The sequence below is a fragment of the Phascolarctos cinereus genome, unplaced genomic scaffold (genome assembly GCF_003287225.1).
Source record: "Phascolarctos cinereus isolate Bilbo 61053 unplaced genomic scaffold, phaCin_HiC Scaffold_726;HRSCAF=1367, whole genome shotgun sequence".
NCBI lineage: Eukaryota > Metazoa > Chordata > Mammalia > Diprotodontia > Phascolarctidae > Phascolarctos > Phascolarctos cinereus.
In genome coordinates, this window is record NW_027556098.1 from 110,551,591 (window position 1) to 110,575,569 (window position 23,979).

At 40.3% G+C, this 23,979-nt stretch overlaps 1 protein-coding gene across 3 annotated transcripts in view; it reads left to right on the forward strand.

Moving 5' to 3' along the window:
* The first annotated feature begins 211 nt into the window (after positions 1-211).
* The window catches only part of ARHGAP31 (Rho GTPase activating protein 31), a 173,562-nt gene continuing 149,794 nt past the window's right edge, over positions 212-23,979 (forward strand). For 2 of the 3 annotated variants that reach the window (XM_020985861.2, XM_078146716.1), the window contains exon 1: positions 212-1,061. In XM_020985861.2, the coding sequence (XP_020841520.1) occupies positions 962-1,061 (100 nt within the window). In that variant the 5' untranslated portion in view covers positions 212-961. The remainder of the gene's footprint in view (positions 1,062-23,979) is intronic. The other variant, XM_020985860.2, reaches the window with a different exon arrangement.

Below are 23,979 nucleotides of genomic sequence, written 5' to 3' on the forward strand. Positions count from 1 at the left end.
AGTTGCTGCAGGCCCTTTAGAAGAGCAGCGATTTCCTTTCAAACTGCCCAGTTATCTATAGACTCAAGAACGGTGTCTCCGAAGAGCCCGTCCTCTCCCCCACCCCTTTGCGCCTCAACCCACCCACCTACTTCCTCCTACTCTACACACATATGCAGAGGGCTGCCAAAAATTTCCACCCTCCGCGCCCACCCCCACCCACCCCACCTCCCTAGCTAACTTCCTTCCAGCATTTCCTGAGCTGGATGATCCTAGGATTTGTAAGACAGGAAAAAAAGGAAAGAGTGAGGGCGGTCGAGAGAGGCAGGATGCTTGTTTTTCATTTGACCAAAGAGGTCTGAAGGCAAGACACCGGGGCCTAAGAAAGCAAGCTCTCTGTGGGATCTGCCCAAGCTCCCTCTTCACTCGCTTGTTAGTTTGCTAACCTATTATCCCCCTCCGTTATATTCTCCTCCTTCTCTGAACATATTTAGTCGGGAAGGAGGTGAAGGAGGGGGTGAGGGAAGGAGACCGCTCCCCTTCCCTCTAAAGCAGAGGAAAAACACCAGAAGACCCAGCAGGAGGCTGTGAAAGTCCCTGGGACTCCAGCAAGGAAGTGACACTCCCAACATAACATCTACTTCAGCTGCCAAGTCCGAAGCGGGGCCCTCCTCCACCCACTGCTTTCCTTTGATGAGAACTCTTTGGATTTCAGGCTATGCTCTCTCCGCTGCCTCCTCCGGAGCTGGGCTGCGTCCTTCCCCTCCCCCACCCGAAGAGGGGCTGAGTTGAGCCGCTTCGGGTCCGCTTTCATGTGGATGTCTCTGATCCCGAGCCCTTCTCTCCTCCACACCACCCGATGTGACCCTCCCGAGCCGTGCTCCAGGCGCTGATCCGAGGAGGAGAATCCATCTTCAGCCCAGTGCCAAGCGGAGGGGGAGGGAGGGACCAAGAGGGGGGTGAGCCTCTTTGGGACTAACTCATGAAGAACAAGGGTGCAAAACAGAAGTTGAAACGAAAAGGTGCTACCGGTGCATTTGGCTGTGACCTGACTGAATATCTGGAGACCTCGGGCCAGGATGGTAATGTGCTCATTCTCTTTTTATTGTTGGAGTGTTTTTTTTGGGGGGGTGCGGGGTGGAGAGAGAGGAGAAACAGACCCTGCCAGGGTGAGGTGGATTCAGATCTCCCTGTGAATTTTGTTGTGAGCGTAATTAATTGCGCCCCGTAGGCTCTTAGGAGAATCCGCTATATTAACTGTCACCCAACTCTGCCCGGTTGGAAGGGGATGTCCGCGGAAGCTGTCCGATCCTCGTGAGGCTCGGGCTTCTTGGTGCTTGGGTGATGCCCAGCTGATCCGCCAGCTGTCCTCTGGGATGCCAGTGGAGAGTGAACTCCCTAGTCCTGTCCCCAGGCTGCGATGCTGGCAGAGAGCTGGAAGAAAGACGGACAGACGGACGGACGCATGGACTGGAGGGGTGAAGGGTTTGCTGCCTTGAGAGTATAAACCTGAAATGCCTTGGGTGTCCCTCCCTCATTCCAATTTCAGTAGAGCTCCCATCTCCCCTTATAAGAGTGTACTGGAAGGGAGTTGGGGGGGGTGCAATCCTCACTGGGGGAGTGGTTGTGCTAACATTTTCTGCATTTCTGAATAGATGCCAGATTTATACTACCTCGTTTCCCATCCCCACACCCCCCACCCCATACCTCCTCCTGGGCTTTCAGATTAGCATATGGTGTGTCAGACAAGGGGAGTGTTGTAAAAAGGTCAAAGGGCTCTGGCTTGAAAATAGTTTGGGATGTGTAAAAGAAACAGAGAACATTTATGTTTTCAAGGTTGGAGAGAAAGAAAAGGAGGCCCAGTGGGGTAGAAACAATTGAAAGATTCATTGCCGAAAGAAAAAAAAAGCGCCAAACAATACAATAACAGTAATGTAGTATTTCAGGGTAGAAGGGAAATTATGGGAAAAGTCAGAAAATTAAGTGTTAAGGCTCCTCTTGTAAGACTAACTGTCCCCAGTACCCCCAATCTCATCAACTGAGCCTTTTACTTTAGAAACAGCTTGTACTGCATGTAAGTTAAAAAACTATAGCAAAAAGGGAAGTTTGAATGGGGCTTCACAGTGTATTGCCAACATCATAGGCAGTATTACTGGAATGACAAAAGTTATCCTAAAAACACTTGAAGAGGCTCCCTATCATATGTCCAGTATTCAGTGTCTCACACAACAGTGCAAATCTTATGCTTTAACTTCCTTTGAAAAAAAAGTATTAGTACAAAGCACCGAGTTATTTGCAGACTTGTAATATGTAAAATATTCCAGTTTACTTCATAATAACATAATGTAATAATAATTAATGTAGTACTTTAAGGCTTGCAAAGTACTTTACAACATCCCATTTAATCTTCCCTACCACACTGTGAAGTAATGCTACAATTATCCCTCCCCTTTTTATAGATGAGATACTGAGGCTGAGTTTGCTTAGGATACTTGCCTAGAGTCACATGACTTGTGAATTACACAGGTATGATTTGAAGCCACTGTCTTCCCCCTGACTCCATCTCTTGCAGCCTATATGCTGTTCTGGACTGTCTCTTCCCAGAGAGACTTATATTATTTAAACAAATGGATTATTAAACTAGGACTTACTGGGGAACAAAAAGATTAATCAGTCATCAAAAAGTCCTTGACTTAAAATTGGGAAGTGGTTTGTACTCTGGATCAATATTTATTCAATTTTTGTAACGCTCCCATGACCCATATTTGAGTCAAGAAATAAATGTGGAATAGATGCCCTTTTGGGCTTGAGAGAGAATTTTAAAAAAATAATATCTTTATTTTTTCCCAATTACAAGTAAAAACAGTTTTTAACATTCATTTTTTAAAAATTTTGAGTTCTACATTTTCTCCCCTCTCCTTCCTCTTCCCTGAAATGGTAAGCAATTTGCTATAGGCTAGGCTATACATGTGCAATCAGGGCATGAGAGGGCATTAACTCTAAGTGCTTTTAGGTTTAAGTCAACAACACATTTTCTGCCCTCCTTCCATTTTCTCAAGTGCATTTAGTTTCAAGGCCAAATGTAAAATGAATACCTTTGATAAACCACCTTTAGGCCGATTCCCGGCAGTGGCTTCTAGTTTGTCTGTTCGTTTTTTATTTGTTTCCTTCCTCCTCCTCCCAAAGGCAGCTGAGAATTGCTGGGGGTGGGCGTGCGGTCTATTGTCAGTACTACTCTATAGATTATAGAAATTTAGAACTGAAAGAAACTATACTGTATGACGGAAGGTTGGAGTAAAATGTTCTCTTCCAGCTCATTCCTAGTATTTGTGTTATTCTAAGCTATCAATCAACAAATATTTATTAAGCATCTATTTTGATCTGGTCTCTGTGCTTGTTATAGGGATACAATGACCACACTGAAATGTAATGTAGGCTCTCAAACCTACATCTATATCTGTAGATATATAAAAAATAGATAGGAAGGAAGTGACTTTTTTTTTTTGTAGGAGAGTATATCAGCAACTGAGGGAATCAGAAAAGGCTTCATATAGAAGGTAGTTCCTGAGCTGAAGCTTGAAGAAACCTAGGCATTCCACAAGGGAGATGCATTTCAGGAATGGGAGATGGCCAATGCAAAGGCATAGAGGAGAAATGGAACAGTAAAAAGACTAGGTAAATTGAATCATAAAGTTCATGAAAAGGAGTGATATGTAATAAGGTTGGAAAGGTAGATTGGGACCAGGTTGTGAAGGGCTTTAAATTTTTATTTATATACTCAGTGTTTAACACAGTAATTTGCATATTACTAAGAGCTTAGTAAATGCTTTTTTCATTCACTCATTTAAATTCCAAACAGAAAACAGAGTTTTTATTTGATCCTCTTGTAATGGAAATGTTAGAGTAGGGAAATAATATGCTCATACCTATGCTTTAAGACTATCTTCCTGGGGGAGGAGGGTAGGTGGGTAGGGATTAGAGTGGTGAGAGGCATTAGGCAGGCATACAAAATAGGAGATAATTGCTTTAGTTCTGGTGAAAGGTGGGGTCTGAACTGAGGTGGTAGCTGTGTGGGTGGAGAGAAGGGGACTCGTGCTAGAGATGTTCTTGAGGGAGAAACAAGATTCAGCTACTCATTAGATATGGGAGATAATGGAGAATGAGGATGATGAGAAGGGTGACTGAGTACCTAAGCGACTAGAAGAATGGTAGTCTCATTGACAATAACAGAGAAATTCAGAAGGGTGGGTTTTGGAAGATAATGAGTTTTTTTCGAACACATTGAGTTTGAGGTTCCTACTGATATAGTTCAAAATATCCAATAGGTTTTAGATGATAATGAGGGACTGGAGCATAGGAGAGATATGTGGATCTGTAAATCATCTGCAGAGGTGATAATTTGACTGTTGGGAGCTGATGAGATCACCTACTGAGAGTACAGATAGAGGAGAGGGACACCAGTACAGAGTCCTGGAGTGTACCTACAACTTTTATGTACATAGTTGTTTTGCATATAGTGTCCCTCATTAGAATGTGAGCTCTTTTAGAGCAGGAACTTTTTTTTTTTGGAGGGGGGGACTTTTCTTTGTAGCCCAAACCCTTAGCACAGTACCTAGTACCTAAGTCATCTTGTCTAAATGGCAAGCTGCATATAGTGGGAAAATATGGCATCAGAAGAACTAGGTTGAATTCCTTACTGTCACTTCCTTGGTCTGTGATCTTCCACAAATCATTATATTACCCTGTGTTTCTCATCTGCAAAATGGAGATAATAGTAGAATTTTGGAACTGAAGTGTGCTCCAATTCCCTCATTTTTCAAATGAGGACCTTGAGTAAATGAGACCAGAGGAGTAAAATGATTTTCCCAAGATCCTACAGCAAAATAGTAGCAGAATTGGGGCTTCAAACTAGTTCTCTAAATTACCAGACTAAGATAATATGCATCCTGGCACACACACACACACACACACACACACACACACACACACACACACACACAGCCTTTCATTCAGGAGTGTTATAAGAGTCAAACATGATGATTTATGTAAATTCTATGTAGCTATAAAATCTTACACAAATATTCACTGTTATTAATTAGTTAAAGAGAGGAAGTATGGTGGGGTGGATGGAGAGCTGGTGTTAAAGTGAGGAAGACTAGGTCTAAGTGAGAGGCAGCAGGGTATAGTGGGTAGAAAGGTAACCTCAAAGTCAGGAACACCCAGGTTCAATCGCAATTCTGACACATACTATCTATGGGATCCTGGGAGAGTCACAACATCTCAGTGCTCTAAGCAACTCTTTTAAGACTATAAGTTGCAGAAAAGGTACCCATCTGTATGGCAGAGAGAGTTACAATATCCGGTAATTCTCTATTCAGGGAAATCACAAGTACAGTTCCTACCCTGAGCCACTCACTTAATCTATCTCTGCTCCCTGGGCAACTAATTCTCTAAGCCTTTAAGGCCCAGAACAATTGTCTGACTGCATTGATGTAAGAAATATCCTGTACCAATGAAACCACAGGTCTGGTTGAAAAAATTAAAATTAAAGTCTTATTCTGATGACTCAGTGTGGTATGGAGGTGATCCAGTTTCTCAAGCTATGTTGACCAGTTCTGGAAGCTGAAAAAATGGGAATGAAGTCTAGATCAATTTGGAGAAGCTCTTATCACTAGAGTTGAGAACCAAGTAAATCAGCTGGTTTGGCTATAGCACTCATGAAACCACTAACCAATTCCTAGAGGGATTGTAATCTTGGGAAGTGGAAAGAATACCCGTACTTGATGAAACCACAGATATTTCTAAGAAATGAAGTAAACTGAGGCAAAGAAGGCCTAAGATCGCACAGTTGATTAATGACGGAGCCAGGACTAGAACCTGCATTCAGTTCAATTCTCCCTCAGCAAATTAGTGTCCTACTTTTTAAAGTTGTGAACAGATAAACAATAGCAGATCCATTGAAGTGATTAAAGTTATTAAAGGATTCAAGTTCTAAGACAACCGCGAAAACAGAATACACACAAGTAAGAGTTTAGTATTGTAATTTAAGGAAAACTTACTCCTAAGTCACCCATTTAATGACCGGCATAATCATGATTTTTCAGCATGGTAGTTATACATAAAACTTAATAAATCTCTGTAATTTTGTAATGACTTTGCACATGGGAGTCTTGGAGGCAATGTGAATGATGAATACAGAGGGATGCAGACCTCCAAGAGAAGTGGTATAAAAAAAAAACACTGGATTTGGAACCAGAAAATCTTGAGCTCAAATTTTGTCTCCACTACTAGCTAGCTGTGTGTCCTTGAAACAAACAAGTAATTTTTCTCTCTGGGCCTCAGTTTCCTCATCAAAAAAAGAGGAGGTTGGCCTTGGTGATATATGAGATCCTTTCCAGCTCCAAATTTATTATCTTATAATTTCAGGGAAGTAAAAGAAGTATGTGGGTTGGGGTGGGGGGTATGGGGAGCAGCAAGCACCTAGAGAGGAAGATGGCTCCAACAAACCCAATTATCTTTGGGTAATGTTCTCCCATAAGAAGTCCTTAGGGTTTAGAAATTAAAGGGACTTTATAGATGCACATCTAGTACAAAACTCATTTAACAGAGGAAGGAGACCAAGAGAGGTAAAATGACTTCCAATGTCACACAGGTAAACAGAGTCAACTTTCAAAACTAGATTCTCTGACTCCAAATTTAGGGTTTCTTCTCATAAATACAATACCCTGCCAAGCTACTCCAGGTAATGGCCCTCCATCAGCCAAAGATTAGCTTGGATCTCTAAAAGGCATGAATGAAAGAAAGAAAGAAAGAAAGAAAGAAAGAAAAAGAAAGAAAGAAAGAGAAAGAAAGGAAGGAAGGAAGGAGAGAAGGAAGGAAGGAAGGAGAGAAGGAAGAAAGAAAGAAAGGAAAAGCATTTATTAAACCTTCACCATATGCCAGGTACTGTTCTAAGCACCAGGGAAACGAATACAAAAATGAAATGGTCCCTGCCTTCCAAGAACTTCCAATGGGGAAAGCAACACTTATAGAGAGTGGTGGTCAGGGAAAGGGAGGTGAGAAGATGGAAAATGGTCGTTAATGATCAGACCCACAGTTGACCTTTCCAGGAGCAACCTTGGTATAGGACTGTTGATTTCATGATTGAACCCAACACTAAAGATGGGATGCTGGAAGGGTGTGGAACTGTTGGAGAAAGCTATAGAGTGAGTAGCTAGGTAGGATGTGAAGCATGGTCATTGATACTAAAGTAGAATTCACCTCTTAAACTCCAAAAAGATATGTCTTCATTAGTGTAGATATTCAATTCAACTGAATACGCATTTACTAAGTGTATAGGGCATCTAGGCGGTGCAGTGGATATCTTTGCCAAGAAAATCCAAATAAGGTCACAAAGAGTTGGGCACGACCGTAACACTCAACAAAAATAAAAAAGAATAGTCAACAGAACTGGTTTTGGTGATTATTAGCAGACAAGCTTGCTGCTCTTGGGAGACAGTGATTATGGAACTAACTGTGTACATCTCTTGGCCTAAGAAAACAACTTAGTTCCTGTCCTAGGCAGCTAGGTGGCCCAGTAGATAGAGCACTGGACTTACAATCAGCAAGATTCATGGCCTTTGTGAGTTCACCTCTGGCCTCAGACACTTACTACCTGGCTAGGCAAGTCAGTTAATCCTGTTTGCCTCAGTTTCCTCATCTGTAAAATGAGCTGGAAAAGGAAATGGCAAACTACACCCAAAATGGGGTCATGATTCAGCAACAAAAACAAGCCCCAATTATAGGTACTGGACATATGGAGGTGGGTGTAGGTACCTTCTTTGAAACTTGTAGTCTCAGAGAGCCTAGAATCCCAAGAATTTCTTCTATTTTATAATCTCAGAGAGTGTAGAACACCAAAAATTTCTTAGAAACTGATAGTCTTAGAGAGCCTAGAACATAGAAAATTTAAATGTCAGTCACGCACCCAGTTTGTTAGAGGTGAAACTTGAACTCAGGTCTTCCTGGCTCTGAGGCCAACTCTCTATCCAATGCATATAACACATTTCCCATGATACCTTGCTGCTTTTCATTTTTGAGAGAGAGAACTTAATCCGTGTCTTTCTTGCTCTAAAATCAACTCACTATCTACTGTACCTTATTACCTCTCTCAGTTTCTGATTTCATGCCTCTTCATTATGTGTGAGCCACTGTGTTAGGTGTTAAAGATAAAAAAGACAAAACATCTGCCCTATTCTGAATTGTTGAGGCCCTAAATATTCATCTGGTGGCCAACCTTCTGGAGTTGAGCTCCTCCAATCCAACAATTCGTCAAGCATTTACAAAGCACCTACTCTGCCCCACCGTGTTAGGCTCTGGGAAATCGGAGACAAAAAGGAAAAAGTTCCTGCCTTCAAGGGGCTTACTCTTTTCTGGAGTTGCTGCTACCCCAAATATTCAGTGATCTGGTGACCAACCCTCTGAGCATGCAGAGGTTCTGCCAACATAACCCAAGGGTCACTGCCTGGCCACAACTTTAGAGGAAGAAAGACAAATGACTGATATACTATTAGTCTTTGATAGAATTGAAGGAAATTGGGAAAGAAAACTGGAAGGAGGATAGGGAGAAGAGGATGAGAGATCACTGAAAGGCAATATTTACTCAATATTTGAGTGCCTGTTTTTATTTTCTAGGCAATGGGACTCATAATAGATTTTAAAAAAACCCCGCCTAAACAAACCAACCCAGATACAGTCCCTGAAGGCAAGGCTATTGTACCATACAGCAACAGAAGGAAAGCTAAGGGCATCCAAGGCAGAGTTCAAATACTTCCTCTTTCTTAGGGCCGTCTTAGTTTATCTGCAGCTGCACTTTGAGGTTGTGGGTGGGCTTTTCTGGAGTTCTGTCTCTGACACAATTGTGTTTAAGCATAATTCCAAGTGGCAGATTTCTTCATCTGCCTTCTTTTAACCCCTCCTTCCCTGTCCAGTCTGCACACTCAAAGCAACAAGTCCACATAACTGCCCCTTGAGAGTCAGGCTGGGCACTATTATATTGGATCCTAGATTTAGAGCTAGAAGGGACCTCTGAGGCCATCCAGTCCAACCGCCTCATCTCACAAAAGAGGAAACTGAGGCACAGAGACATTAAAGTGGCTTGCCTAGGGTCAGAACTTGAACCTACATCTTCTTGCCTTGAAATTCAGTGCCCAATCCACTATACCACACTGCCTCTTTTTTTGGGGGGAAGAGTTGGGGTGAGGTGTTTCTTTTACTTGCAGCCCCTCCTTATGGCAATGACATACCTAGTCAATAGGCCTTCTCATTTCTCTTCCTTTCTGGAAAAGGAGAAAAATCATCCCTTCTTCAGTCACTGAGGGTGGCTATTTCTTTTCCAAGTAATATGGACTTGTCCCACATTAGCAGAATCATGTGAACATTTGCTGCAGAAAATGATGTGGATGTTTGGGAGGAAGTACTTGGGCTAGTGATTCACTAAGTGTCCCTTACCTCTTCCTTTTGAGTCATTTATTCTGAGCCTTCCTCTGGGGCTTATCTGGGATCATGTGACTAACAGAAGACTTACTGAGAGACCTTTTAAAAAATCCATCCTGGCTACTCTTTCCCTTTTAGGATCGGTTGGGGAATCTCTGACCTCCCCTGATAGGTCTGCTTTATTTCACTGAGCCCTTGACAAGGAACTTATGAGGTCAAATTGCTCTGGTACTACTCCTATATAGTCCAGATACCAATTCTGTCCTTGGGGGGTAGTTGTGATCATTCTGTACAAAAAATAGTCTCAGATGGTTTCACTAAGAGGTATGAATAGTGGTTAACCCTCTTTTTGAAGATATTTTGGAGAAGATGGGAAGTCCCTATACATATTATATCCTTCTATACCATAAATCTGGATTTAATTTTGAAAAAGAAGCTCAGAATAGCAACCCAAAAATGTTCATTCCCAAGGTAGCTTTCCAGAGCTATGTAAATAGGACAGCCCCTGTTTCTTAAAGAATCAAGATAAGGAGACAGCACAGTTTTTTATTTCAAAGAGATCTTATGACCCAACTGATAAATTGACTAACACCTCTAAGCTTCTAAAGCAAATCTCTAAAACCTAACTCATTCCTTTGCATACTTGGAAAGCATTCAGAATTCCTTGGTGAAATAGATCTTCATTTTTCAAATAAATCTTCATAAACTTTGAAGGAGACTATGAAGTTGAAATGGAAATTCTCAAGTTCTATGTATAGTTTAGCTGAAGAGACTTTTTAAAAATACCGAAATGGGGTGGGAAAGGAGGGGGAGGGGAGGAACAGAACTTAACTATCAGAAGATAATTTTTTAAAAATTAAGATTCAGATTTAATATTTAAAGTAGGATAAAAGCTGTTAAAATTTTTTCACTTTTTAAGGAGAGGGACACTAACACTTTTTGTTCATCCCAGTATCCAGTATGTACAATGCTTTACATATTGTAGCCACTCAATAGCTATTTGTTGACTAGATGAATGAAAGACCAGTTGTTTTCCAGATAGAAAGAGTAATTCTAAAGTCCTGAAAAGCCTCAGAGGGTGATAACAGTCAATAACTTACTTGAATCACAAGCCCAGATGAACAGCAAGAGTATAAGGAAGAAATTCACCATTTGACAAACCTAGGCACTTCAGAATCTACTGTCTCCTGTCCGTCTGTCCAGTTTCTTTCCCTTTCCCACCATCTTGCCTTATGTTCCACTTACTCTTAACCTCTTTTTTCTTTCCCTTTCGCTCCTTTTCCTCCTCTCTAATTTCCATTCTTGCCCTCCTTAACTGACAACAGTATAGTAGTAAAAATGTATTTTACTGTGTTTCTTGTTAGATGAGTTGAACATTTTATTCAGTATTGCCTAAATACAAAACAACAAATAGAATTAGTTATACATACATATATGTGTGCGTATACATATACATATACATATACATATACATATACATATACATATACATATACATATACATATACATATACATATACATATACATATACATACACATATACATACATGTACATATACATATATATGTGTATATATATGTATATATATGTATATATATATATATATATATATATATACAAAATCACCAAGGAAAAGCAAATAATCCAAAAATCTTTATGTACAAATGTCACCTGCACGTTAATTTTTGTCCTTCTAGAGCTGCAACTCTTCTACTATTAAATGCAGAGAGTTAATCTAGTCCAGAGGTGGAGAACCTGTGGCCTCAAGGCCACACACATGTGGCCTTCTAGGTCCTCAGGTGCTGCCTTTTGACTGAGTCCAAGTTTTACAGAACAAATCCTTTTATTAAAGGGATTTGTTCTGTGAAGTTTGGATTCAGTTAAAGGGCCCCACCTGAGGACCTAGAATGCCACATGTGGCCCCGAGGTTGTAGGTTCCCTATTCCTGTAGTTAGTCACACGCATTTGTTAAGTGTCAGGCACTAGGCTAAGCACTGTGGATACAAAAAAAGGCAAAAACAGTCCTTGCCCTCCAGAAGCTTACCATCTAATGGGGTGGAAAACAGTACATATAGGTACATATAGAATAGATGGAAAGTGGAGGGCTCTGGCTATTTGAGGAGGAAGGAAAAGAAGAGGAATGGGAAGGCTTCCTGCAGAAAATGGCACTTGAGCTGTCTTGAAGGAAGACAGGGATTCTAAGAAGCAGAGATGAGAAGCAGGAGGCATGGAGTAATTTCTTTAGCTTATTACGGGAAGGACACAAAACTGAGAACCAGTTAGTCGGTCACTGTCTTCAGAAGGGAACGTAACTCATAAGTGGAACTGGAAGTGCCAGTTCAGATAGAGAAGTAAAAATCTTGGCACCTGATAAGTGAGAAATCTGGGGTGATTTGATTTAAAAAACTGTAAGGATCTGAGGACTGGAAAGAAGATTCAAGGGTAGATAACAATGGTCTAAAGCAGGGGTGAGGAACCTGGGATCTCGAGGCCTCATGAGGCCCTCTAGGTCCTTGAGTTCTGTGAAGTTTGGATTCAGTCAAAGGGCTGCACTTGACGAGCCCCTGGTCTAAAGGGCTGGGATAATCATGAAGGATAAAAAGTAGATGTGTGTGAAGACTTGGACTTTTCTAATGAGTCGCCACATCAGGTTGGTTCCATGTCTTCAGGCAATGTCTCCCACATCAATCTCCTCCACTCTGCTCCTAATGCTACACCAATGTAATTCAGATCCTCTGGATCTCACCTCTGTATCTTTGCATAGGCTCCCTGTCCCTGTGCTTGGAAGACACTCCATTCTTATCTCTGACACTTGGAATCCTAGTGTTTTCCAAGCTTCTCTCAAATGCTGCCTCCTAAGCCAACACCTTTCCTGTCCTCTCCCCTCCCCCCACTCCCCAAGCTTCTAGTGCTTTCCTTCACCCCGAGGTTGGCTTGTATATACTCTGTGTATTTAGTTTATCCTTGTCTACATGTTGTTTCCCTCAGACACTGCTCACTCTTTGAGAACAGAATCCTTTGTTTTTGTCTTTGAATCTCCAGTGCCTAGTAAGCCCTTAATAATTTTTTGGATTGATTGATCAGATCAGGCTATCGTAACAACATTTCCTCCCTCCAGTCTTTCATAGTTAGGTACCAACTCCTGCAGGAAGCCTTCCCTGATCCTCTCAGCTGTGATTTCTCCCTTTTGCAATCATTCCTCTTACTCTGTTTAAACCTCTCCCAGACAGCTAGGTGAACAGTGAATAAAGCATTGGGCCTGGAGTCAGGAAGATCTGAATTCAAATGTGGCCTCAGGCACTTATTAGCTGTGTGACCCTGTTTGCCTGAGTTTCTCATCTATAAAATGAGTTGGAGAAGGAAATGGCAACCATTCCAGTATCTTTGCCAAGAAAACCCCAAATGGTGTTACGAAGGGTCACACACAACTGAAACAACAACAAAACAAGTGTTCTTTCCACCATCCCATGCTGCCATAAAATGAAGAAATAGAGGCTGAGATAAGTTAAGTGGCTTATCTATGCTCAGATGTGAAGTTTGAACCCAGGGTTCTCTTGAGTCTAATTCTAGTGTTCTTTCTACTATTCCACGGTGATACTCTCTTTGTATCTTTCTTATGGCCCTATGCCTTATGTGTGCACCTCATACATACATACATACATACATACATACATACATACATACCCATGTCTTATTCTCCTTGCCAAGATTTTAAACTTTTGGAGGGCAAGGGCTATGTCTACCTGGTCTTTGAATCCAACATAGTGAATAATGGAATGTATTACATGTATTAGGTGCTTAATAATTGTTGGTTGGTTGAATGCATGCATACATGAATGAATGAATGATTGAATCATTAAAGAAACAAAAGGGGGCCAGGCAGTTTCAAGAGCCTAGACTAGGAGAGAGATCTTTTATGCTGATAAATAAATCATAATAGCCAAGAGTTACCCAAGTCAAACCTTGTCAGGCCTGGGGGATCTTCTGGAAGCTCCCTTTCATCACAGAGGGCATCCCTGAAGCTGTGCTAGCTAGGCAAATCTTGACTGTAGCTGCTCCAAGTCTTCAAGTCTGAGCATATAAAGTGAGTTATGCTTTAAAATTTTTATTTTCTTTAAAGAAACTTTGCTTTATATGAGTCAATACGGTATTTCTTCCAAAAACACTAAATTTGCTTTTCATTTATGTTCATTCAGCTCCACCCTACTTACCAATTATTCCCTAGTACTCACCAAAACAAAAACTCCTTTCCCGTCTAAACTTCCTTTACCCACCCTACCCCCTAGGTACAGAATTTGCAGTCTGCCACCTTAGAGAAGTATAATTTCAGGGACTTTAGGAAGATGCTCTTATCCAAAGCAAAAATCTCTTCGGTTGATATCTGACATTCCATAAATTCAGGGGCCAAGACTTTTTATTCCACTGTAAGTGATAAAGTTTTATGTTCTAATGCCCCTGGGAGGACTCAGGTACTCCCTGATTTTCCCTTTTCTGAACTCAGACCATTTATGGTCTGTCCCACAAAATTTAATTACATGATGTCTTACAGTATTCTCTTACTGCTTCATCTGAAAGTTTTATCTTCCTAATTTAGTTAGCAGCTTTCCGAAGGAAGGCATCACATTTTATTCATGTTTTCCCATAACTCCCTAGCATGAGTCTGGGCCCATAGTAAACAGTCAATATCTGCTCATTGGTTGATCCCCTTTTGCTGCTCCAGGCAGTCGGTGGGCTTTGGAGGCAGCTATGGAGTCTAGAAGGGTCCTGGAGACTCACTCATGTAAACTCTCTTTCTTGGCTCTGGAGAAATTGCAATATTGTAGATGCATTGAAGGTCACCAAAGGGATTTATATCTACTCTAGGACAGAAATAGAAGCCAGGACCAGAATTGCAGTGTGAAACTCCCACAGCCATTGAATATTTGACTAGAACCAGAGTTCAACATGCTAGCTCTTCAAAGGCGAGGCACTTTGTTACTGTTGTTGACTCGTATCCATTTTGCTATTCTGGTACCTATAACAGGGGCTTGCTTTTTTGTTGTTGAATTGTTTCAGTTATGTCCGACTTTCATGAGCCCGTTTGGGGTTTTCCTGGCAAAGATACTGGAGCAGTTTGCAATTTCTTCTCCAGCTCATTTTTACAGATGAGGAAACTGAGAGTTAAGTGACTTGCCCAGGGTCACATAGCTAGTAAGTGTCTGAGGCCAGATTTGAACTCAGGTCCTCCTGATTCAGGGGCAGGAGTAACCCATCTAGTTGCTTTAAGGCACTTTCGTAGATGTTGATATATACAAAACAGGAAAGGAAAAAAAAGAAAACCCTTCAAGAAAAACAACACAAACCAGCCCTCAAGAACTGTACTGCATTGAAGTTCCTCCTTGGTTTGAACCATATCCTTGTATTACATTAGGAAAAACAATTCCTGGAGTCAGGGGCCAGGATGTCTTTTGCTCTAATGTGGGCCTGGCTGATGTATGCCATGCTCTCATGGACTGATGGTAGCACCTGAGTGATTTTATTGAAATATCCCACTACCCCTTTGCCGGGTGATGGAATGTGACACCACCTACCCACCTACTTCAGATTTGAGACTGATAATCTTTGTGATCAGGAGATGAGGATTCTAAAGGGGACACTTTGCTAATAGGTACATCAAGGATGAACAAATTAAGGGAGGCGAGACCCTGGCTCTGCAAAAGGACAAATACGAATGAATCAAGTGGTAAATAGAGAAGGAAATGGCTAGAAAAATACCAATCCTCTTAAGATGACAGATATATCTGTTATCAGGGGCAGCAGACTCCATTATGTAGTTTGAAATGGGAATTAAAACTTAGTCAACTCAGAAGTAAATGTATAAATTTTCAAATGGACTTTTAGCAAATATCCATGATTTTTTCCTTCTTTCTTTTCCTGAATCTTTCCCTGTTTTTAATCAGAGACATTCTTCTAAAGTGCTTTGAACCTAGGTGGAATTTTCAAGTGGGAAACAGCTGAGGGAGAGAGAACAGCAGGACCATCCCTTTGAATAGGAAATAGTTTTTTTTAAAAAATCAATAAAATTATAATATTAGAAACATCTGGCTATGAGGTTGAACCAGGTACTGGGAGAATAAGCAGCAGATTTCCAGCTCAGCCTTGAGGTCCAGCCAGAAGCAGCAAAGTTTAATGGCAAGAGGGCCAGATTTGGAGTCAGGAGAGACCTAGGTTTGAATTCTGTCTCTGACACTCATTAATTGTGTGATAATGAGCAAATCACTATTTGTCTGAGACTCAACTTCTTCATCTGTAAATAAGGATAAGAATACCTGTAGTAGTCACTTTGTAGGTTTGTGAGGAGGAGCAAATAAGAGAATGTATGTAAAATTTCTTGCAAACAGGACACTGATGTATCAATGTCTGTTATAATTATGAACTAGGCATAAAATTGGAGATAGGAACCTGGCAACCCAGAACCATATTTCTACATTATCAGTGTTATTGTACAATAGATTCTAGGTCTAGAAGAAACCATAGAAATTTTCCAGTCTTGCTCCTTTTGTAGATGAGGAACCTGAGACCTAGTGAGGTGACGTGTCTTGTCTGAGGTCATATAACTAATGAAAGAGACTAGACCAAAATCCAATTCCTATTCCAGAATCTGATGCTTGTCATTGCATACCACACTGCAGCATTCTGATTTAGATTTTGACATCTAGGGGTGGCTAGGTGGCTCAATGGATAGAGCATGGGCCTTGGATTCAGAAGGATCTGAATTCAAATGTGGCCTCAGACATTTAACACTAGCTGTGTGACCCTGGGCAAGTCACTTAACACCATTGTCTAGCCCCCCCAAAAAAGGGAATGATATCCCCATGAGACACTCACTCCCGAAGTAATTATATTTAAAATATAATTCTATAATATTCATACAGCTAATTATATATTAAGCATCCCATGATATTCCTATAATAATAGAATATGCATGATTATTGTGGATAATGTAATGATTATTGATATAGGGCTTTAAGTTTTATTAAATCTTACTCTGTTTGGTCCTTACAACACGCATTTGAGGTAGATATTTTATTATTACCATTGTATGATGAGGAAACTGAGGTAGATAGGTTAAGTGACTCACAGCTGACACAGGATTCAGATTCAGGTCTTCTGACTCCCCAATCCAGTACTTTTTCTGATATGCCACCTAATGAAGGCTAATTCAAACGATATCAGTTTTTAAAAGATGAATCACAAACTATCAACAATCATAAGGGATCATAACTATAGAACTGGAAAGGAGCTCAGAGGCCCTCTAGTCTAATCCCTACATTTTATATATATAGAAACCCAAACCTAAAAGTTAAATGATTTTGCTTAAGGTCACACAGGCAGAGGTGGGATTGGAACCCAGGTCTATGATTCCAAAGCACACGAAAGATTCTAAATCACTAATAAAAAAAATGTAAAATTTTAAAGCTCTGAGTTTTCATCTCAGACTCATCAGATGGGCAACAAAGACAAAAGACAAACGATTAGAGGGGTTATTCAAAGACAGGAACATTGATATATATTATTGGTGGAACTGTGAATTTTCCAACCATTCTTTTTTTTTTCCCATATGCTTTTGAGTTGAAAATTTTTCTCCCCCTTCCTCCCCCCCACCCTCCCCAAGATGGTGCACAATCTGACATAGGCTTTACATTTACATACCCATTAAACATATTTTCACATCAGTGAAGTTGTAAGTACAAATTAAAACCAATAGGAGGAACCATCAGAAAGATGAAACAAAACTCCACAGAAGGTAAAAATAAGTGATAGCGATTCGACTTCCATAGTTCTTTCTTTGGATGTGGACAGCATTTTCCATCCCGAGGCCTCTGGAGATGTCTTAGATCCTTGTAATGCTGAGAAGGGTTCAGTTTAACAATCTTAGTCATTGCATAACGTGGCTGTTATTGTGTACAAAGTCCTCTTGGATCTGCTCACTTCACTCAGCATCAGACCATATAAGTCTTTCCAGGTTTTTCTGAAGTCAGCCTGTTCATCATTTCTTACAGCACAATAGTATTCCATTATATTCATATACCACAACTTGCTCAGCCATTCCCCAATTGATGGGCATCCTCTCAGTTTCCAATTCATTGCCACCAACCATTCTTAAAAGTTGTTTGTAATTTTATTAGAAAAGTCACTAAGTTGTACATACCTTTTTTTTTTAACATGAGGTAATTGAGGTTAAGTGAGTTGCCCAGAGTCACACAGCTAGCGAGTGTTAATGTGTCTGAGGTTGGATTTGAACTCAGGTCCTCCTGACTCCAGGGCTGGTACTCTATCACTGCACCACCTAACTGCCCCTGTATATAACTTTTGACCCAGGATATATCTATAGTGAGTAGGCATAGACTAAAGACAGAATGAAAAGTCCCATGAAAATATTCATGGCAGCACTACTTGTAGTAGTAAAGGAAAATGTGGGCTCGTTGTTCAGGGAAATGCTGAACAAATTGGCATATTGATGAAATGGAATGTTACTTTGTGGTAAGAAATGACAAGTATGAAAAATTCAGAACATTCGCGAAGATTTGTAAAACCTAGTGCAGAATGAAGTAAATGGTGCCAGGAAAGCAGTATGCACAATGAACACAATGTAAGAAAATTAGGGTTGAAGCATCTGAGAATTCCCATCAATGCAGTGAGCAATACTGATCCTGAAGGACTGAAATGGAAAGATCCCTCCCTTTTCTGTGTAGAGAGAGGGCAGACAATAACGTTGAAATAAAGCACATATTGTTTTGTTCTGAGTCAGCTATGTGTTATGGTAGATAGAGCTATGGATTTGGGGTTAGGAAGACTTGGGTTTGGATTTTACTTCAGTTATTGGCTAGCTTTGTGACTGTGGCAAAGTCATTCCTTCATCACTTCATGCCTGAGTTATGGCAATAGCCTGCAGGTGGGTCTGCCTGCTTCAAGTCTCTCCTAGCTCCAATCCATTCTCCATTCAGCCAATAAAGTGATTTCCTAAAGTTCAAGTCTGATCAAGTCACCTCCTATTCAATACCTTCAAGTGGAGTTTATTGAAGGCTTCCTATGGCTCCAAGATCAAATACAAAATGCTTTGCTTGGCATTCAAAGCCCTTTGTAAACTAGACCCCTACCTTTCCAGGTAGGAAATTAAGGTTTTACACCTTACTCCCTGCCATGTACTCTTGTATACATTGGGGTCCTTGCTATTCCACGAACAAGACATTCCATTTCTCCCCCCTAGGCATTTTCTCTGGCTGTCCACCATGGCTGGAAGGAACTCTCTATCCTCTCTCTACCTGCTGACCTCCCTAGCTTTCTTTAAGTCCCTACTAAAATCCCACCTCCCCAATCCCTTTTAATTCCAGTGCCTTCCCTCTGTTAATTATCTCCTATTTATCTTGTTTATAGCTTGCTTTATATTTGTTTGCATGTGGTTTCCATTAGATGGTAAGCTCCTAGAGGGCAGGGACAGTCTTTTGCCTCTTTTTGTTTCCTCAGTACTTAGCACTGTGCCTGGCAGGTAGTAGATGCTAAATAAATGTTTGTTGATTGATTGAAAACAATAATAACAGTACCTATTTCACAGGATTCTGAGAATCAAATTAGATAACAAGTAAATCATTTTGCAAACTAACTATATAAATAGTAGCTATTATTGTCATTGCTTAATTGTTACAAGGTAAGTTTCTATGAGGAGTAGAGTAAAAGAATTAATAAATGAAAATGATGTAAAAAGACAAAAGTGTCAGTCCATGCTTGCTATGTGTCAGGCACTCTGCTGGATGTTAGGAATACAAGCATACAGAATGAAACAATTCAACTTAGCATAAAACAGGTTTTATATGAAACGATGTATGCATACATATACATATATATATATATATACATAGTCATATACATACATATACACATACATACATACACATACACATGCATATACATATACATATACATATACATATACATATACATATACATATACATATACATATACATATACATATACATATACATATACATATACATATACACTACCCAACATTTGCTGGTATACACTGGAGCAAGGAAGGCCTCTAGGAACTTGTGTTGACCCCCCTGTGTTGAACATGGGAGGACATGGGCAAGAGATAAATATCGAATGGGCAGGCATTCAGGTTTTCATTTGTATCCTTGGAGAAAACACCCAGTTTTATGAGATTACAGGTTCATTTAAGTATTTGAGTGTATGTATGTGTGTACACACACACACACACACACTCTCTCTCTCTCTCTCTCTCTCTCTCTCTCTCTCTCTCTCTCTCTCTCTCTCTCTCTCTCTTTACCCAGCTACCATACTTCCAGCTTTTAATCTATCCTGGTATTTTTTTTTTAATGTATGCATCTTGAGGGCAGGACTGTTTTATTTTTATCTTTTTATTTATTTATTTTTTTTGGTGAGGCAATGGGGGTTAAGTGACTTGCCCACGATCACACAGCTAGTAAGTGTCAAGTGTCTGAGGCCAGATTTTAACTCAGGTCCTCCTGACTCTAAGACCCAGAGCTCTATCTACTTTGCCACCTAACTGTCCCGCACCATGGTATTTTAAATAAAGTATCTGTACCTTTCCAAAGTCTATTCATGGGTTCACTTATCCCAAGTCTCAGTGGGTCAAATTGTCTTTCTCCTCAGTATTGTTTTAATTCACATTTTTTTTCTTATTAGTTATTCAGAATAATTTTTCACATGGATGTTGGAAATTTGTAATCCTGCTCATATTCCTTAACCACTTGTTTACTGGGGAATAGTTTATGATCTTAGAGATTTTTAGAGTTTTACTAGAAATATTTAATGCAAAGGGTTTTTTAGCCCTGAACACAAATGTTTTTCCTTCTCATGCTACTTGTTTTGATTTTGTTCATACAAGCTCTTTTTAATTTTGAAAGATAGAAATTAATCATTTTTTTCTTTTATGGCCATTTTATATCTTGTTTGGTTAAGGGATATGAATTTTATCAGTGACTTCTTGCTTGGATTTTGCCTCTTGTGTATCTCTACTGTATTGTAGCTACCTAGTGTAGCTACTTCCTACTTCCTACATTGTCTAAAGGCAGCAGTTTCCAATTTTTTTCATATCCAAACACAATAGCCATCATTCCTATATTTTAACTTGTAGTCCAGAAATCAAAATCAAAATCTTCTTCACTGACACTTTCTTCTTAACTAACTGTTCATTTCCCAAATGTGGCTTTCTCTTCTGAAGCCTTTGTTTTTCACTAGCAATAATGACATCTTTAATCATGTTTGTTATTTAGTCATTTTCATCTGTGCCCAACTCTTTGTGACCCCATTTGGGATTTTCTTTTGCTTTTTTTTTGGGGGGTGAGGCAATTGGGGTTAAGTGACTTGCCCAGGGTCACACAGCTACTCAAGTATCATTTGTCTGAGACTAGATTTGAACTCACATCCTTCTGACTCCAAGGCCAGAGCTCTATCCACTGCACCTAGCTGCCCCCATTTGGGGTTTTCTTGGCAGAGATACTGGAGTGGTTTGCCATTTTCTTCCATAGCTCATTTTACAGATAAGAAAACTGAGGCAAACAGGGTTGAGTGACTTGCCCAAGGTCACACAGCTAGTAAGCATCTGAGGCCAGATTTGAACTTGAGATGAATCTAATCCAAGTGATGGCAAAAAATACCTCTCTTCTCCCTATTCCCTAAAAGTAAAATGTGATTTTGATTTTGTAAATAATTTTCAGAACAGGGACTGAGGTTTGGGGAGTGAAATGTCTATGTGGGATTTTAAAAGTATTTTAAAATGTGAAGGGAAATCCTTGGTGGCTTCCCTGGACCAGATTGCCTTTAGCTTGCATATATGTTTTGTGAGTCTTAAGAATCCTAGAGCTTGAGGGGTCTTAGAGGTCATCTCATCCAACTCCCTTCCCAAGGGATGAATCTCTTTACAACATGCTCATTAAGTGGTTATTCAGGCAATACTTTAACTTCTCCAGTGATGGATCCCAGCTGGACTAGAAAACTGGTGACTTGGGAGGAGGTACGAAAAGGTTAAGCATGCTTTTTAGGGATAAAAAAGAGGTGCAAAAGGGAGTAATAAGAAGAAAGAAGAGACAGAAGAGTGGATCAAAGGGACATAGGTAGTGGACAGAACCTATCAGAAAAAATTGGAGAATGAATCTAGGGCAGCTGATTGAAAATAGTCACCCAGCTTGGGCTGACCCTAGAGAAGAGAGAGAGATGGGAAAGGCCTGAGAGCTGAGGAGAAATAGATTTCCTAGGAGGAATTGAAAAGGCACTAGCTAAGTTAGTGAGGGAGATGGTAATTATTAGTATAGTTTTCCCCAAGAATCCAAATAGGAGTACTTGGCATGCAGACCTGAAGCATTTCACTTTTTTCAGAAACCAAAAGAGGGCTAAAGGCTAAAGGCCAAAATAAAAGGTTGAAATAGAGTTGCACTAACCAGAAAAACCATTACCCTAAGGGCTACTGCCTAGAGGAAGAGACTACAGAGTAAGAGCTAAAATATGGTTATTTTCACTTCACAAAATACTTCCTCACAGTCCTGTGAGATGATTAACACAAGAATTATTAGCTCCATTTTACAGATAAAGTGACTGAGGCTTATAGAGGTTAAGAAAATTGTTCCAGTTAGGATTTGAACCTAGATTCTCTGACTTCAAATCCAGCCACCTTTCCATTGTACCAGGTGAGTTTTTTAATTTCACACAGTCTTATATAAAATGGGGATAACAACATTCGATGTAGGTAGCTACATCAAAGGGCTATAGCAATTATCAAATAAAATACAAGTCAGCCTCAAAGCACTATATAAATGTAAGTTATTGCTCTTGCTTACCAGAAATGAAGACAAGGCATTCACACTCTTGGGGTATGGGGCCATTACATTTACTTTACTAAATCCATGGATCAGTGAATTCATTGATGTGGCTATTCTATCCCACAGCGAAGATTACAACACATAAGCCTTTTCAACCCGTATGACCCTTTTCCATATCCTCATCCTTCCATAAATCTTCCATAGGAACCTGTACTCTTAGAAAGGTCAGGCAATTAGCAAATATTAGCACGCCTACTGCGTGCCAGCCACTGGAGATGCAAACAAGCCAACCTCCAACTAGTTCTTGCTCTCAAGGAGCTCACAGTGGAGGAACTGACAACAAAAAAAGATGTTCCAACAAGATGCATTTTATAGGATTAATTGGGGCTGATCTCAGAGGGAAAGCATTAAGATAAGGAGGCCTGGGAAAGGCTTCTTGAGGGAGGTAAGATTTTAATTGAGATTTAAAGAAATTCAGGGAAGCCAGGAGGTGAAGAGGAGGGAGAGAGTTCTAGGCATAGGGGACAGCCAGTAAAAATACCTGGAGTTAGAAGATAGGCATCCTATGCAAAGAGTAAGGAGGTTAGTGTCACTTGATTACAGAATATGTTAAGGAGAGTAGGGCTTAAGACTAGAAAAGTAGCAACAGGGCAGGTTTTGAAGGGCTTTAAAACAGGATTTTATATTTGCTCCTGGAGGAATAGGGAGACACTGGAATTTACTGAATGGGGGGGTGAAGTTGATATGGTCAGAACTAGATTTTAGGAAGTTCACTGTGACAGCTTAATGGAAGAGGCATTGGAGTGGGGAGAGCCTTGGGGACCAACCAGCAGGCTATTCCTAGAGTCCAGCCAATGAGATGATGAGAGCCTGCACCAGAGTGGTGGCAGTATCAGAGGAGAGAAAGGAGCTTATGAGAGGGATAGTACAAATGTAAAATCTGCAGACCTTAGCAACAGATTAAATATGGGGTGGGGGTTGGGGTGAGAGTGAGGAGTTAAAGATGACACCTAGGTTTTAAGCCTGGGCGACTTGGAGAATGGTGGTTCCCTCATAACATTGTGCAGGTACCACTTGGGGCTGTTATCCCTTCCTTTTGCTATATCAATAGCCAAATTATTTTCTCTGCACCTCTTTGATATTTTTTACACCACTCTTTGTGTGCAAATCATTATTGGTAATCAGCTGCATCCTATTCATGTAAGTGGTACGCATTTCCTTTGCTTTTGGTGACACAGTTTTGATTCTTCAGAGACTGTAGTATTCCATGATTTGTAGTTATATAATATCTGACTCTAGGCAATTTATACCATGACTTCCAGGTTGAATGTAATAGATAAGCTACAAATATTTGTTGAATAAATATTTGCTAAACTTTATTCTGAGATTAAAAACCAAACAAACAAAAGCATGAAGACCCAGGGAGAAAAAATTAACAGTAGATGATAAGTGAGCAAACCCAATAATATTTATTTAGACTTTAATGCAACATTTGGCAATGAAATCTCTCGCCCAGTTTGTTATAAAACAATTCAGTTACAAATGGGGTGGTCTGTAGCTAAATCATGTCTTGTTCCATTCACAGGTTCTGTTACCATAAGTAGCCCCTTCCACTATTCCTTTCCCATCTGTTTCCTGTGTGATGTGTATTATTGGGAAACAATGATATCACAGCTTCCCT